The 18,473-nt window shown below is 42.6% G+C and overlaps 1 protein-coding gene across 1 annotated transcript in view; it reads right to left on the bottom strand.

Annotated features, from left to right (window-relative positions):
• The window catches only part of SLCO2B1 (solute carrier organic anion transporter family member 2B1), a 75,862-nt gene that overhangs the window by 43,685 nt on the left and 13,704 nt on the right, over window positions 1-18,473 (bottom strand). The window contains exons 2-6 of the mRNA XM_077841700.1: window positions 13,929-14,066; window positions 13,634-13,796; window positions 11,130-11,351; window positions 9,921-10,019; window positions 1,623-1,753 (exon numbers count right to left, since the gene is read on the bottom strand). Coding sequence (XP_077697826.1) covers window positions 1,623-1,753; window positions 9,921-10,019; window positions 11,130-11,351; window positions 13,634-13,796; window positions 13,929-14,066 — 753 coding nt within the window. The remainder of the gene's footprint in view (window positions 1-1,622; window positions 1,754-9,920; window positions 10,020-11,129; window positions 11,352-13,633; window positions 13,797-13,928; window positions 14,067-18,473) is intronic.

The following is an 18,473-nucleotide window of genomic DNA, read 5'->3' as shown; positions in this document are numbered from 1 at the left end:
TCCATTGCTCCCCATTCACTGGCTCATACCGCCCCTGACAGTGTTACTGAAACACTGGGCAGAATGGAAGGTGCCTATTGTTCCATGAAGCTATTATGCTGCACAGCACGCAAGTGATTATATGTATTTTGGTTTGGGAGCATTAAAAAGGGGAGGAACAGGAAAAGGGAGTAATCTGAAATCTCTCACTCCTTTGGGCTAGCAGGCAATTCACTTATAAATGGTGATAGATGAGACTGGCCTCTGATGCAGCTGCTGATTTGTCCCTGAACCCAAAGGAAAGTCAAAAGTTTAAAGGAACAAGAGGGACACTACTATACCAAAAGGAGTACTAGTGACACCATAGAGACTAACAAATTTATTAGAGCATAAGCTTTCGTGAGTGAGTGAGCTGTAGCTCACGAAAGCTTATGCTCTAATAAATTCGTTAGTGTCTAAGGTGCCACAAGTACTCCTTTTCTTTTTACGGATACAGACTAACACGGCTGCTACTCTGAAACCTGTCATTACTATACCAGTCTCAGTCTGGTTGAAGAAGGTTGAGGAGAGAGATCTTGGGGAAAGAACAGTACAGCTGAGAAGCTGACTCATCAGCAGAAGTGCCCTTGAAAGGCATTTTCAAACACTATGAGGATAATATCTTAGATTTAGACCACATCCCTTTAGTTAGAAGGTCCCACCGTGCCATTCAGACTACATATTATGAACATAAGTATAATATGCCCACCACTGATGTGCAGTCACCTGTGAGATAGAGGAATGGTTGCTCATGGAAGTATCCCTGTGGACTTCAAAAGAGCTACTTAAATGAGTAAAGGTTGCAAGATTCTCCCCTTCAACAGGAAATGAAAAATCACTTCACCAGTTGAAATAAAATGCATAGTGTTATGTAGCAAAATATACTAATCCACGGTAGAATTTGGGGAAGTATTTGTGAAAAGTACCATGGGTCACATGGTCAGGGACAGATGTGTAGTCATTTTGCTTAATACACTACTGGAAGGCACTCAGATACTACAGGAATGAGCATGGTATAAGAACCTATGCAGAATAGAATAGAATAGAATAGGGATTCCATACCATTGTTTTTTGCACCTCTGGAGAGGGAAGAATGCCACCTACTAAACTATCAGCAGCACTCTGGGTTTTTCTTGGTAGCCTCTTACCGAAGTCCTGGCCAGGCTGGACTCTGCTTAGCTTATCCGATCTGAGCTAGTAAGGGCTACAGACACTAGAGAAGAGTTCAAATCAGAACATCCGTCAGAAGCCCTTTGTACTTTTGAGAAGTTTGAATCTGGATACAAACTTCACAGCACACGGCCATCTCTAGAAGGCACATGGCCCATAAGGGAAGCAGAGAGAGGAGAGAGAGAGAGGTGGCATGTGTACAACAGCACATTTATAACATATTCCTCACAGCATATTGATATTCTACACCTTGTCTGACTTCAGCATCACCCCACTGCCCAACCAGCTTCAGGAAAGTCTCACTGAGATCATCATCCCCTCACATCCCAACCTAGAGTAAACTCACCCGCCATGGGAGCTAAGAGAACTTAATTGTTTAAATCAGCTGAATGATTTGTGCAATTGACCTTGCCTGTCTCCATTCCAGTTCTTACCTCTTTAGGCATTTCTTTTGGGAAGAAGAAATAAGGGATGGCAGATAAGGCCACGAGAGTGGCTGCGACCAGGAAGCCGAGCCACCAGGCTCCAACCCATCGAGGATCTTTGTTAGTGAGCTGAATTTCCTCTGAAATACAAGCAAATAAACACAAATTAGAAACACAGATGATGGGAAGAAGTGAGGGCCACCACTGTCTTCACCCCTACCCCTCTGACTGCAGTAAATGGGCTATATTGGATGTGTCCATCTGTCCCTAACAAATTAATTTTGCTCAGTGCTCCAGAGCAATGGCTCCCATGCTGGGGGCTGTGGATCCCTGGAGGTCCGCAGAACATTTGCTGGTGGACCATGGAGAGCTGACTTATCACATAATGCTGAATCTCTTCCTTACTTCCACCTGCTAAATCATAGAATCATAGACTATCAGGGTTGAAAGGGACCTCAGGAGGTCATCTAGTCCAACCCCCTGCTCAAAGCAGGACCAATCCCCAACTAAATCATCCCAGCCAGGGCTTTGTCAAGCCTGACCTTAAAAATATCTAAGGAAGGAGATTCCGCCACCTACCTAGGTAACGCATTCCAGTGTTTCACCACCCTCCTAGTGAAAAAGTTTTTCCTAATATCCAACCTAAACCTCCCCCACTGCAACTTGAGACCATTACTCCTTGTTCTGTCATCAGCTACCACTGAGAACAGTCTAGATCCATCCTCTTTGGAACCCCCTTTCAGGTAGTTGAAAGCAGCTATCAAATCCCCCTTCATTCTTCTCTTCCGCAGGCTAAACAATCCCAGTTCCCTCAGCCTCTCCTCAGAAGTCATGTGTTCCAGTCCCCTAATCATTTTTGTTGCCCTCCGCTGGACTCTTTCCAATTTTTCCACATCCTTCTTGTAGTGTGGGGCCCAAAACTGGACACAGTACTCCAGATGAGGCCTCACCAATATCAAATAGAGGGGAACGATCACGTCTCTCGATCTGCTGGCAATGCCCCTATGTATACATCCCAAAATGCCATTGGCCTTCTTGGCAACAAGGGCATACTGTTGACTCATATCCAGCTTCTCGTCCACTGTAACCCCTAGGTCCTTTTCTGCAGAACTGCTGCCGAGCCATTCGGTCCCTAGTCTGTAGCGGTGCATGGGATTCTTCCGTCCTAAGTGCAGGACTCTGCATTTGTCCTTGTTGAACCTCATCAGATTTCTTTTGGCCCAATCCTGTAATTTGTCTAGGTCCCTCTGTATCCTATCACTACTCTCCAGCGCATCCATCTCTCCTCCTAGTTTAGTGTCATCTGCAAACTTGGTGAGGGTGCAGTCCACACCATCCTCCTGATCATTTATGAAGATATTGAACAAAACCGGCCCCAGGACCAACCCTTGGGGCACTCCACTCGATACCGGCTGCCAACTAGACATGGAGCCATTGATCACTACCTGTTGGACCCGACAATCTAGCCAGCTTTCTATCCACTTTATAGGCCATTCATCCAGCCCATACTTCTTTAACTTGCTGGCAAGAATACTGTGGGAGACCGTGTCAAAAACTTTGCTAAAGTCAAGGAACAACACGTCCACTGCTTTCCCCTCATCCACAGAGCCAGTTATCTCGTCATAGAAGGCAATTAGATTAGTCAGGCATGAGTTGCCCTTGGTGAATCCATGCTGACTGTTCCTGATCACTTTCCTCTCCTCTAAGTGCTTCAGAATTGATTCCTTGAGGACCTGCTCCATGACTTTTCCAGGGACTGAGGTGAGGCTGACTGGCCTGTAGTTCCCAGGATCCTCCTTCTTCCCTTTTTTAAAGATGGGCACTATATTAGCCTTTTTCCAGTCGTCCGGGACCGCCCCCGATCACCATGAGTTTTCAAAGATAATGGCCAATGGCTCTGCAATCACAGCCACCAACTCCTTTAGCACTCTCAGATGCACCACATCTGGCCCCATGGACTTGTGCTCGTCCAGCTTTTCTAAATAGTCCTGAACCACTTCTGTCTCCACAGAGGGCTGGTCACCTCCTCCCCATGCTGTGCTGCCCAGTGCAGTAGTCTGGGAGCTGACCTTGTTCGTGAAGACAGAGGCAAAAAAAGCATTGAGTACATTAGCTTTTTCCACATCCTCTGTCTCTACGTTGCCTCCCTCATTCAGTAAGGGACCCACACTTTCCTTGACTTTCTTCTTGTTGCTAACATACCTGAAGAAACCCTTCTTGTTACTTTTAACATCTCTTGCTAGCTGCAACTCTAGGTGTGATTTGGCTTTCCTGATTTCACTCCTGCATCCCCGAGCAATATTTTTCTACTCTTCCCTGGTCATTTGTCCAATCTTCCACTTCTTGTAAGCTTCTTTTTTGTGTTCAAGATCAGCAAGGATTTCACTGTTAAGCCAAGCTGGTTGCCTGCCATATTTACTATTCTTTCTACACATCGGGATGGTTTGTCCCTGTAACCTCAATAAGGATTCTTTACAATACAGCCAGCTCTAAATAGCATTAAAGAAATAGCATTAAATAGCATTAAATAGCTCTAAATATTAAATAGCATTAAATAGCTCTAAATAGCATTAAAGAAATGCTCTAAATAGCATTAAAGAAATTCACTAAATACTAAATGTTAATTTAAGCATCTAAATTTAGGCACCCAAGTTTGAATATTTTGGCTTTAATAACTTGCCTACTCTCAGCAGCCAAGCCAGGAGTAGGACCCAGGGAACCAGACTCCCACTCTGCTAGTCTCATGGTTAGACAACACTCCCTTTTAAGGCATCTCCAATATACAGCCCAAATTGATCAATTATACAAAATCTTTTGGTAACTTCCATCTCTTCCTCCCCCTTCTGCTTTTTCCTCCAGTTCGAATGACCGTTGCCCCCACCCCCCACCCCCCCCCCGGTTGCATGAGCAGACAGAACATCTGGAATGTTTTTTCCCTTTCTCACAAAATAAGAGCAGCTTCCTGCTAAAGATGACACACACTGTGGGGAGGGTACTGGGCCTAAATAAAACATGACCTTCAGAAGTCAGGATGCAATTTCTCAATATAATCAGTTTTAACCAAGGAGTATTTCTACAGATCATGGAATTCCTGCAGTTAGATATCAATTTTAAGCCTAGTTCTAGGAAACTAGTCCTAAAGGATAAGTGAACAGCATCTCTTACACAACTGTTAGGATGTAACATGCCAGCTGGTTTTTGCCATATGGGGTCTGATTAGAAATTTAGGATTTGCCGTATCAGATAAGCCAGATGGACCATTTGGTCCACTTGTCTCTGGAAGTGGTTGGTAACATGATTCGGAGGAAGGTAATAACCTCCTACCTCCACAATGCACATAGCCAGTTGTGTAGTGCTGTATGTGGGGGTTAAAATTCCTTCTGGAATTGCACAGGGACAAGGTTTAGCCAAGAATCATGAGACTGGGTTAGCCTTATTTTTGCATGACTAGCTACCACTGCCACCACTTTCTGCGCTTCCTCCTTTCCCTCTCACTCAATAGCCAATTACTTTCCTATCTGAAGACAGCACAGGTAGAGGGAGCTCTCCAGTTACTCAGACATATTCCTCACTTAGCTTTAGTCTGAGGGGATGTCTTAGAAGATCTAAGCATCAGGTTTGCAGAGCCCCTGGGACCACAAACCCCACCATGGTCAATCCATCCCTTCAACAGTGTGAGGCAGGTAAGTTGAGTGCCAAGCTACTTACCACTTCAGGGCCTTTTGCTGCAGACTTTAAAACTGGGGCTTTGTTCTGCACAGATATGAACAATCCCATGGCAGTTTTCATAAGAGTTTGTCCAGTGTCCTTGATCCAGATTTCCCTTTGCCCCATGTGTATAGCCTGCTGCATGTCAGTTGGCTGCTACCCTCCTGCCAGAGATAGTTGTTTCTGTGATATTAGGTATCTGTGGATTGTGCAGAGTTTGAGGGTCCATCAGAGCAAAAGCTGTTATATAAATTGAAGAGACGATCTGGGTGAAGTAATCTCTTTTATTGGACCAACTTCTGTTGGTGAGAGGGACAAGCTTTCAAGCTACACAGAGCTCTTCTTCAGGTCTGGGAAATGTACTCAGAGTGTCACAGCTAAATACAAGGTGGAACAGATTGTTTAGCATAAGCAGTTAACACATAAGAAACCCATGGATCACCACACTTCCCTTCACAGATCCAGTAGCCACCCCAAGCACACCAAGAAATCTTTTATCGACAATCAGGTGCTACTGGGCCACTTCATCTTGAATGGTCCCTTGAAATATATGTTAAATACTTACGCTAAAAAACTGTTCCACCCTGTATTTAGCTATGACACTCTGAGTACATTTCCCAGACTTGAAGAAGAGCTTGCCTCTCTCACCAACAAAAAAAGTTGGTCCAATAAAAGAGATTATCTCACCCATCTTGCCTCTTCAATATCCTGGGACCAACAAGGCTACAGCAATGCTGCATAATTATAAATCAAAAGCATTTTAATATAGGGCCAGTCTTTCAGAGAGAATAGTTTCCCTCTGGTTTTTGAGTCAAGGAAAATGGAACTAAGAAAAAGGGACTTTGCTTGAAAAGAACTATTGATTCTGTTCCTTCAGAATTTACTTTTTGAAGTCTTTCTAAGGGACACTAGGAGGCAGGATCCAGCCAAAGCTGACAAGGGCAGAGGAAGGGTCACAGGGTTACATTATGTGCAGCCACTTACTGCTTCTAGAACAAAGCAAGCCTACAATATGCAAAACTCCAAAGTTCTGGAATTTACAGCTCCATCCCCACATAACACCACCTGGATTATGGGCTAGGAAGAGCTGTGCTCTAGCGGTTTAAGCATGGATTGAGTAAGCAGACAATGTTGCTCTGGTACAGTGGCCTTGGGCAAATCATGTCATGCCTATGCTTATAATACCTTATAGAGGAACTGTGAGACATATTTATGTTTGTGAATGGACTAAGTATATTTATTTCCAACTAGGGCTGCTGATTAATCACAGGTAACTCACGCAATTAACTCAAAAAATTAATCATGATTAATCACACTGTTAAACAATAGAATACCAATTGAAATTTATTAAAAATTTTGGATATTTCTACATTTTCATATATATTGTATTCTGTGTTGTAACTGAAATTAAAGAGTATATTATTTTTATTACAAATACTTGCACTGTAAAAATGATAAACAAAAGAAATAGTATTTTTCAATTCACCTCATACTGTAGTGCAATCTCTTTGTCGTGAAAGTGCAACTTACAAACGTAGATTTGTTTTTGTTACATAACTGCACTCAAAACCAAAATTAATGTAAAACTTCAGAGCCTACAAATCCACTCAGTCCTACTTCTTGTTCAGCCAATCGCTAGGACAAACAAGCTTGTTTACATTTACAGGAGATAATGCTGCCCTCTTCTTACTTACAATGTCACCAGAAAGGAAGAACAGGCATTTGTATGGCATTTTCGTAGCTGGCATTGCAAGGTATTTACATGCCAGATATGTTAAACATTCATGTGCCCCTTCATGCTTCGGCCACCATTCCAGAGGACATGCTTCCATGCTGATGATGCTCATTAAAAAAAAAAAGTATTAATTACATTTGTGACTGAACTCCTTGGGGGAGAATTCTATGTCCCCAGCTCTGTTTTACCCGCATTCTGCCATGTATTTCATGTTATAGCAGTCTCAGACGATGACCCAGAACATGTTGTTCGTTTTAAGAACACTTTCTTTTCAGATTTCACAAAACGCAAAGAAGGTACCAATGTGAGATTTCTAAAGATAGCTACAGCACTATATCCAAGATTTAAGAATCTGAAGAGCCTTCCAAAATCTGAGAGGGACGAGGTGTGGAGCATGCTTTCAGAAGTCTTAAAAGAGCAACACTCCGATACAGAAACTACAGAACCCAAACCACCAAAAAAGAAAATCAACCTTCTGCTGGTGGCATCTGACTAGATAATGAAAATGAACATGCATCAGTCTGCACTGCTTTGGATTGTTATCGAGCAGAACCCGTCATCAGCATGGACACATATCCCAGTGGTGGTTGAAGCATGAAGGCACATATGAATCTTTAGCGCATCTGGCATGCCAGCTACAACAGTGCCATGAGAACGCTTGTTCTCGATTTCAGGTGACATTGCAAACAAGAAGCGGGCAAGCATTATCTCCTGCAAATGTAAACAAACTTGTTTGTCTGAGTGATTGGCTGAGAAGTAAGACCGAGTGGACTTGCAGGCTCTAAAATTTTACAAAAATGATTAGGGGTATGGAACAGCTTCCATATGAGAAGAGATTAATAAGACTGGGACTTTTCAGCTTGAAAAAGAGATGACTAAGGGGGGATATGACAGAGGTCTATAAAATCATGACTGGTGTTGAGAAAGTAAATAAGGAAGTTTAATTTACTCCTTCTCATAACACAAGAACTAGGGATCACCAAATGAAATTAATAGAAAGCAGGATTAAAACAAACAAAAGGAAGTATTTCTTCACACAAGGCACAGTCAACCTGTGGAACTCTTTGCCAGAGGATGTTGTGAAGGCCAAGACTATAACAGGGTTCAAAAAAGAACTAGATAAATTCATGGAGGATAAGTCCATCAATGGCTATTAGCCAGGATGGGCAGGGATGGTGTCCCTAGCCTCTGTCTGCCAGAAGCTGGGAATGGGAGACAGGGAATGGATCACTTGATGATGACCTGTTCTATTCATTCTCTCTGGGGCACCTGGCATTGGCCGCTGTCAGAAGACAGGATACTGGGCTATATGGACCTTTGGTCTGAGCCAGTATGGCCATTCTTATGTACATAATTCTACATTTGTAAGTTCAACTTTCATGATAAAGAGATTGCACTACAGTACTTGTGTTAGTTGAACTGAAAAATACAATTTCTTTTTTTTTTTACAGTGCGAATACTTATCAAAAATAAATATAAAGTGAACACTGTACACTTTGTATTCTGTGTTGTAATTGAAATCAATATATTTGAAAATGTAGAAAACACCCAAAAATATTTAAATAAATGGTATTCTATTATTGTTTAACAGTGTGATTAATCGCGATTAATTTTTTTCTGGCAAACAGAGGCTAGAGACACCATCCCTGCCCACCCTGCCATCCTTTTTAGAATGACAACCAGCTATTTAGCCCCTCCTCAGGGCCGCTGCCCTCCCTAGTGCCTGAGCCAGCTCTTCTTGAGACAGCAGCATCAGTTTTGTTCTTAGGCTTTTCCACAGTACACATCCCTGTTACAACTCTGTGCTGACCGGGTGGATCTTCTTTGCCCCTCCCTACCTTCTGTGGTAGTCTCTAGTTTTGCCTTTGCTGACAGGCTGATGTTACAAGAGTGTTAGAGATCTTTCCCATGCCCAGCGAATCCCACAAATGCTCTCCTAACATTGTGCAGTACAAATGAAACTGGAAAGGCTTCAAGGACTTTAAGGGCAATTACTGTCCTTTTCTCTCCCTGATCTTTGTCTCTTCTCCTTGTTTTTGGTCTCCTTTCCCCCTGCCTCTCTCCCCTCCTCAGTTACCCTCTCTTTTTGCACATTCCATGTCTCTTTTCTTTCTCTCCTCCACTCCTTTCTTTCCTCCCCTTTCGTTTTTGCTCTCCTCCTCCTACACACCCACCCTGAGAGCTGGTAGTGGGTGGAACGTGCATACCTGTTCAGTTCCCATGCACCACTGGCTACTCAGAAGCAATCGAGAGAAGCATATTGAATAAGGTGTAATCCTTGTGGGCACCCAGCTAATACAGTGGTGAGCACGGTAAGGACAGATAAATCGGCTTCATTCTACTCGTGCTGGCAATGTTGGAAATGAGCTGCAGCACAGGTCTGAGTGATCCCCATGATTGAGGAAGGAGAAAGCATGAGGAAAACATGAAGTTTCTGCAGCAGCCATGCTTGATCTAACCCTCTAACATTTGTGTGTGACCCTGAGTTAGAAGGGAAGCACCCACTTGCCATATCTGATTATTCGGAGAGTTCCAACACAGCACTTTCTGTATTTGGTTTACCACCCCCGGAACCATGCAAGCCGCTAGCAGAATGATTACAGGAAGCTCAGTTAATGCACTCAGGCATATACAAATGTGTCAGCAGAGTTAAAGGAAGCCAGGCTTTGCTTCACTTGATGGCAGATGAACAGCAGCGTCGCTGCACACTTCAGATCTTTTTAACTTCTTTGGCATCATGATGCTAGCTCTCAGATCTAAAATAACATTGCCTATGATAACAGGAAAGTTTCCCCCCCCACACACACACTCCCACACACTGCATTAAGAATGGATAATGGCCCTCAGGACCTACATGAACTCACCTGGGGGAACTTTGTCAATGTCCACATAAAAGCGCAAAATGGCAGATCCTAACATGAATGCCACGCCAGGTCCGATGATAGTTAGAGCAAACAGGATTCCTGCAAAAAAGAAAGCATTTTCCACTCAGCAGGAAGGTTCTGTCTTTGAGAGGAGTGCATGCAGGGGACATGAGATGCAAAACCACAGGAAAACAGGAACTACAAAATGAGGTCAGACCCAAAGTCCATCCAGCCCAGTATCCTGTCTCTGACTGGGGCCAGCACCAGAGGAAGGTGTAAGAAACTTGCAGGAGCAGGTGTGAGTTAATCTACCCCCACATTAGGTCTCATCCTGATATCTAATAAACCCTGAAGCATGAGTTCTAATATTCCTTCCAAAAATGTTGTTACCATTAATTATACCTCTATATTCTTGTTATCCGTATAAATGTTCAATCTGTCTTTCAATCTTGCTTAAATTCTTGGCCTCGTGGACTTGATGTGGCAATGAGTTCCACAGTCTAATTACATGTTGTATGCAAAAGTATTTCCTTTTAGCAGTTTTGAATTTCCCACCTTTTGATTTAATTTAATATCCCCTTGTTGTTGTTTTAAGTGAAAAAGAGAATCTAAATCCTTTATCTACCTCTTCTATACCGTAATTACCGTATATTCTTTTACCAATTCTCCTTTCTAGGTAAACAATCCCAATCTTTTCAATCTCTCTCCTTAGAAGAGTTTTTCTATGCCCTCAATCATTCTTGTCATTCTTCTCTGAACCCCTTGTGACTTCTGCAGTACATCAGGGGCCAAACTCTGACTTCAGTTACTCCTCGTGTAAAACCTCCATTACATTCAGAAAGGTACTCAAGATATATGCTGGCACTGTTCAGATTAAAAACTGTGCCATGCTCTTTGAAATGTTTTTTTGCTACCTCAATTTATCTACTTCAGCTTTTACATGGAAGCCCTCTTACGACAACTACTGATGAAAAGCATGAACATACATAAGACTCAATTCTTCGTTACCCTGAATCCTTGTGAAATATGTTTCAGGAGTTTATTTATACCCTGGAGCAGCCAAAATTAAAAACACTTGAAGTTTCTTGTAGTCTAAGGGTCTGTTCTTGAGAGCTGAGCAGTCACACCCTGTCATAGAACTGATCCCTCCAGCCCAGCATAAGTGCTGCTTTTCTTTCTTACCGTGGTGGGACTCAGTTCTAGTCTTACCTAAATAGAGAGGTGAGTTTCTCTCACTGGCAAAATCATCAATGTAAGAGATCCCAAAGGGCTGGATGGGGACCCCTCCAATCCCTAGCAAAGCCTGGCCAATAAACAGGATCAGCAGGACCTCGCGGTTTTCTTTCACTGCATGTGGGGTGCAGTCTGTGTCACTGAGGTTTCTGGTGGATATAGCAGGTTGGCAGAGATCAGTAGAATTGCTGAACGCACCTGCGGAGGCAAATGCAACACCCCTTAGTGCTCAAAGCCGAAGTTGGTGAGCACCTAACCTTAGACGTGAAACATCCTCTGTAAAATAGCATCAGATACAGAGCTGCTGTTTGTCTCTCTGAGGGTTAGGTTGCGGCCCTTAGCTACAGTCCCGACTGTGAAGTCACACAGCCCCATGGGGATCTCAGTCACTGAGTGTGCCTCCAGAGGACTAATTCCTCCCCATGCTCTCCAGAACACAAGCAGTGATTGCAGTCTGGCACACAACTTGCTTTCTTGGTGCCCCAGCCCAGCTCCACCGCACAGTGCTTTCATCCTGCCACCTGGCATACAACACAGAGCATGCAGTCCCTACACTTCTCCAAAGCAGGAGCTGAAATAGTCCTTGACCTCTGGCTTTTCCTCAACCCCGTGCCAGCTGCTGAGGCCAGGGGAAATCCGGCTCTGAGTGATTTCTATAGCCATGTATGGTTTACAAATTAAACAAATGATGGGCTAAATTCTACTTTCAGTTACCCCCTTCTGCCTCAATGGACTAATGAAATTGCACAAGTGTTACACAGGGCAGAATTTGGTACAATATTTGTTTCTTTTTAAAAATCTCTTTATCTAGTTAATAATAACCTACCTAACAACAATGGCAAATACATCTAGATATACATCAAATAAACAGGAGGCCTTAATTTAACATCCATATTGGAGACACTGTGCAAGACAATAAGAAACCAATAAAATGTATTTGTTGAGCTGTGAAAGATAATTATGATAAAAGAACAATGGCACTAACCAAAAGTTACTCCATAGCTAAGTACAGAAATTGTCACATTTAAAAATATAGATGGATACAAAAAGGATAAAAATCAAGTCCAATTAAAGAAGCAGTCTGATCTCATCTACTCTGACTCTGGTGGAGTTACTCTGGATTGATACCAGTGTAATGGAGATGGAGACGTGAGATAAAAAAAATTGGGTTTCATAAATAATTGTGAAATAATAGATAACAGATTTATCTTGAAAGTAACTATCTAAATAATTAATGAATATTGAAAAGTGTAGCATAGCAGCTGCTTTTGAAAGTTCTGGAATTTTTGTTTAGTCCCCCAAACAACACAGAATTCTGGATTTTTCCTCTGTGTTTGACAGATCAGTCATCTGACCCAGGAGACATCTGCACTAGCCAAGGGCCTGTCATGAAGTGTAGGTTGGACTTGCTTCCATACTTTCGTTAGCCCTTGTTTCCTGGATAAAGCTGTGAATTAGGCACTTCATAAATCTTCCTTTGGTGGCTGTAACTGAGGAAATATTAATGGGAAAGTACAATGCAGACCGAGTCTGTGACCCCAGCTGTGTTCTGGCTGGTCTGTACCTGTGCAGTGATCCAAGGAAACAGGGAAAAGGCCTCTTAGAGAAGTTTCTAAAGGATTTTGTGGAGTCTGATAGTAGGATTTCTATTATTACTGTGATTGGGGATTATAACCTTGAGGTCAAGGAGCAGGATGACTAACCTCCACCAGCATATTCTCCTTCCATTCTCATCTCCTCACTTCTTCCATGAAGCCCCCGATGCCTGTAAATCCCCTCCCTGACCTGGTCCTCCATATCCTACCATCTCCTCCTTCACGTCCCTTCCTAAAAGTGACTTCTTCAATGAGGCCCGCGAACACTACTCCTTGCCCACAAGGAAGCATCAATGAAATCACAAATAAAGCAAGAAAGATTTAAAATCCAGGCACTTGTGCCTATGGTCACTGCTCTACCACTGCTGTTGACTGCATCCAATCCTCTTCCTTCACCTACAGTTTAAAGCCCCATCCTACACACCCTTGCTCACATAAGTATTCTCCTTGATTTGGACTGAACTCAGTGGGACTACTTGTGTAAGGACAACTTGTGTGAGTAATGATTTGCAGGAATAGACCCTTGATTGTAATCTCTTTGGGGTAGGGACCCAGGGTACATTTGGTGCCCTAAATAATCATAATGAAAAGGGAAGCAGGAAGTGGAAGCAGCAGTATATCTAAGAATGTAAATGCTTTAGATCTCATTTTCCTTTTCTTTGACTCCAGCCTAGGAGCTGTTTTCTTGTTATTCCTCTCTTGGCTCCACCTCAGTCAATATTTACCTCTTGGGGCCAGTACATTTTAATTTCTGAAAACAAAAGTTCAACATCTGCTTCTTTGGTGTCATATTCCACATTTTTATGCTTTGCAGTTAATGAAACCTCAAGAAAAGGTCTCCCCCTTTACCTGTTCCCAAAAAGTATATACATTTAGAGTACCTACTGGCAATGGACTGGTCATATTCATAGAGCCCCATTATAAAGTGAGGAAGAGACATGAGAAACCCAGCTATGGATACAAGAATAGCGCCGCAGCCAATGAACCGGGGCCTGTTCACTCTGCTTCCAAAGTAACTTACGAAGACGATCAGCAATGTGTTCCCAACCTGCAGTAGGAGACAGAGATTAAAAAGCTTCTGAAACACTTTGCAAATGACCTCCTTAGGACAGAGAAGAGTACAGGAGAGTTGTGTGGGTGGGAGATTAAAAGAGAGAATTTTGAATACAGCAGAGATTACCTCATTGAAGGAAGCGAGCAATCCAGATGTCTGACTGGACAAGCCAAATCGCTTCTCAATTGTTGAAATTGAGCTTTTCAGATAGCCAGATAGCAAGAGCTGGGAGAGCTGGAGAAACCCATGGCAGAACACAAAAAACTGCAGAGACAAAAAAATAATCCACTCAGTACAGTTATTGCTATTGAAAGTTGTAACCTAAAAACAAACTCTTTTCCCAAACTTTCTTATATTTAAATAAAACAATCCCTTAAAAATAAGAAGTGTGGTGGCCATTGAACATGTGGGAGAAACTTTAAAGTATCGCTACCTGCACATCTACCAATGGGATCTATGCCATCATGTGACAGCAATGCCCCTCTGCCATGTATATTGGCCAAACCGGACAGTCTCTACGCAAAAGAATAAATGGACACAAACCTGACATCAGGAATTATAACACTCAAAAACCAGTAGGAGAACACTTCAACCTCCCTGGACACTCAATAACTTAAAGACTCAAGACTTAAAAGTGGCAATTCTTCAACAACAAAAACCTTCAAAAACAGACTCCAATGAGAAACTGCAGAACTGGAATTAATTTGCAAACTGGATACTATCAAATTAGGCCTGAATAAAGACTGGGAGTGGATGGGTTATTACAAAATCTAATTTCCCCATACTAATTGCCCCTTACTGTTACTCACACCTTCTTGTCAGCTGTTTGAAATGGGCCACCCTCATTACCACTACAAAAGTGATTTTTCCTCCTTTGGTATTCTACTATTAATTGAATTGTCTCATTAGCACTGACCCCCCCACTTGGGAAGGCAACTCCCATCTTTTCAGGTACTGTGTATATATACCTGCTACTGTATTTTCCACTCCATGCATCTGATGAAGTGGGTTCTAGCCCACGAAAGCTTATGCCCAAATAAATTTGTTAGTCTATAAGGTGCCACAAGGACTCCTCGTTGTTACTGCTGTTACTGAGTATGGACATTACTGGTGAGAGACTCCAGAGACTGGAGTTATTTATCCCCAGAGCAGGTACACACTTCTCTCACGCCCTCCAGATACTGGACCTTGATCCTAACCGGGCGGCACGATCCCTGGGGCTAGAGAGTAGTTCAATCACCAGCTCCCTTAAATCCTTCTCTGCTGAAACTGCCAACAAGAGTGCCAGTTGCTGCCAGCTGCGCTAGGGACATCTGTCCACTAGAAACTGGGCTTAGATAATCAAACTCATTTCATATGGGGCACTACCAGCCTGCACTGGCTTTCAAGTGGTGGTCAAGAAATGGACAGCTCCATAGCCATTTCTACTTTCCATGACTCAGAACCATCCAGTTGCCTGAGATATTAATAAAAACCTGACATGCTGTTATAGCACTGCAGCAACAAACATGCATCTAAAATTAACAAATACCTTGTTTCTAGGCTCAGCGGGGAAAAACCTTATATAATTCTATTTCTTCCCTCCCCCTGATTTCTGTTGATACAGGCACTGGGTTGCAAAGGATGCATTTAGTCAAATATCTTAGGAAGAAACTATGGATCTTTCCCAGCTCTCAAAGTTCTTGTTAAAGACTAGTAGCTTCATAGCTACTCCCCTCACCACACAACCAGCCTCTCCATATCTTAAGTTGCTACAGGGGCATGATTTCTGGCCACAGGAATATCATTCAGGTGGAATCTGAGTACTTTTGATGACTGACTGACTAAGCCCAGGGCTCAGCAGAATGGACAGAGCCACTTCTGGCTATCTGTTACCTGTATTCATTTCAGAACATTATGGGAGCAATTTGAAAAACCTCCACTATCAGTGTGGATTTGTGTATCCATCCAGTCCAAATCCAGGATTTGTCACATCCTCAACTGTCTGTAACAGACCACACTACTGCTATTTCTATTTTCATGTATGTGTTTACCTTTACTCCCTTTTGAGCAACTTCCCAGTGATACTTGGTATTTCCATAAACCTTTTCATCCCAGGTTATCAAATACTGGCACATATTATTCTCCCTATTTTACAGATCAGGGAATTCATGTACAGAGATATTCAATGATATAGTTGGGAATAGAACCCAGCTCCTTTGAGTCCCGTCCTCTAGCCCTCAGACCATACCAGTGAAAGAGGAAAAAGAGATGTTGACTTTAGGACAGTTTAGGAGATCATAGGCCCCTATTTGTCTTTTGTTGCACCATTTTCTACTGCATTTCACCATGCAGTGTGATAGAGGTTTTATATTAATTTATATTAATTGTTGGATCATGACATCAGGTTCTTTGGCTTGTGTGTTCTAGAAAGAAGCTCTTCACCTTTGGAAAGACAAATAACTATTTACAACAATATTAACCCAGTAATAAGGGGGGGGTGGAGAGAGAGGAAACATCTTTACATTTGAAATGCGTAGGGTCATGTGTGCTTGGAAAACTGATTGATTCTCCAGCTACCTATTGCAGTTATCTAAGGTGTCTCCAAAATGGCAAAGATTATGTACACACACACTCTCTCTCTCTCTCTTCCTTCATTAATTGGCCCGCCATATCATACTCACTGATTCCCTAGAGGTTCCCTCAAGAACAATAACATGGATAGTGGTGTTCCCTCTACCAACCTGCAGAGACTGTTCCTCATGGTGCCCCCAGAAAGTTGTTTCCATGAGGTCAAGGGAAGGGAAGAACAAGGCTTTAGATGTGGCATCCTCCCTTCTGTATCTCCTCATCTAGTTCCATCAGACTGATCCTCCTTTCCAATGGAATGGAGGGGACAGTCTGCCGCCTGCTCTTTATGTCAGCGCATATCTATGATAGTCTTGAATTTTGTAAAAACATAGACAGGGTTGGAAGGGACCTTAGGAGGTCATCTAGTCCAACCCCCTGCTCAAAGCAGGACCAATCCCCAATTTTTTCCCAGGATTCCTAAACAGCCCCCTCAAGGATTGAACTCACAACCCTGGGTTTAGCAGGCCAATGCTGTGGATGGATCTGAAAGTGAAACACATGAAACAAAACCTGGTTTCTACCATTGAGGTTACTTTAATGAGTTGCTGTACAGCAGAAGAGCTCTCAAATCTCCATGCATCAGGCCTGCTCTTTGTACTGCAGCATAGACTGCTCACTTCAGCAGCTTCCGTGTTAGGTCACGCTGGACAAGCTGAAGTTTCAGACAACACTCTGTCTGATTCAGAGGTCATTTTCCTGCACGAGAGTTTGTGATAGAGAAGATGTTGCACATACGGAGATACAAGGAAGGGCAGATAGCCATAGCTGGAGCCAGGCATAACGCCAGCTGGCAATATAGAGATCTCCTATACACATGGCTTGTAGTGCCTCTACAATTTCTGAACCAATGTGTTGAAATGTCCCATGCTACATCCGTCCCTCATAGGGCAGGGACGATCAAATGAGGATGTATCATATGGTGATGCCAACTAAGGCTAAAAATAATAACACCAAACTTGACTGACCTGTGATCTAAGCCAGAATTTGAAAAACTAAACTTTCCCTTCCATAGCACGTCTCCTCCAACAGTCTCAAAGCACTTCTGAAACACTGATAAGCTTCACAGCACCAAAATGTAAGTATATTGTACCAGTTTTACTGGCTGGGCAATGAGTCAGTGGTGAGAAGAGACTCTAGAAGTCCAACTACCCAGATCCCATTGTTCTAACCATGAAGTAACTCCCCTTCCATTTGTAGAGAGAAAAGGTTAGCACATTTGGCCACTATACCTCCAAATCTCTCTCTCTCTCTCTCTTTCACACACACACACTCTCTCTATCTCTCTCTCTATCTCTCTCTCTCTCAGTGTCAAGCCAGAAATTATTGCATTGAAATATCTTCCTGTTCTCTTTCATTTGTAATACCTTCATAGAAGATTGACAGCGAGAGAAATTGTATTGTCAATCTCATCCCTACCTATTTGTCAGACATGGATCACAGTGCTCTGGTATCCTTGGAGTTTGAAATTAACAAAGCATTTCCACTTGCCACCTCTTGGGTTTCTTCTCTTATCACTGGGTAACCTATCAGCATACATTGTAGGCTCTACCAAAGCAAAAGCTTTTTTGTTTGTTTGTTTGTTTGTTTTAAAATTTCTAAGTGACACAGCAATAGATTTTGAAGATGCTACTAGGTTTTTTGATGACGTTTCCTATGGGATTACAACAGTTTTCAGGAAATGTTAGAAATGTGGGGCTTACGGTACTTGAAGGCATCAAAAAGTATGTTTTCTTTTAGTTCAGTAAATTGTGATTTACTAATTTGCATTAACCCAGACGAAACACCCGAATCAGAACATGGATCTCATTGTTTCTATGTGTCTCAGAGCTCAACATCTGTTTATATACTTTCTATTCAGGTTCTTATACAGCTCTCATCACCATGTTAGCTGAGTGCCTTTCAGAAGCGCATTAAGCAATGTGACTAGCAGCTGTCATTTATGGTTCTTTGTTCTCTTTTCCTCTCTCCAGCAGGAAATTATGTATTGTATTATTTGTATAATGTGGTGTGTGTTTCTTCTAGTAAGACATAACAGCGCTGAGCAGGAAGACGACAGTTCCT

The sequence above is a fragment of the Eretmochelys imbricata genome, chromosome 1 (assembly GCF_965152235.1).
Source record: "Eretmochelys imbricata isolate rEreImb1 chromosome 1, rEreImb1.hap1, whole genome shotgun sequence".
Taxonomy (NCBI): Eukaryota; Metazoa; Chordata; order Testudines; family Cheloniidae; genus Eretmochelys; species Eretmochelys imbricata.
Note: the sequence above shows the minus strand (reverse complement) of the source record. Positions and strands in the feature narration are given on the sequence as shown.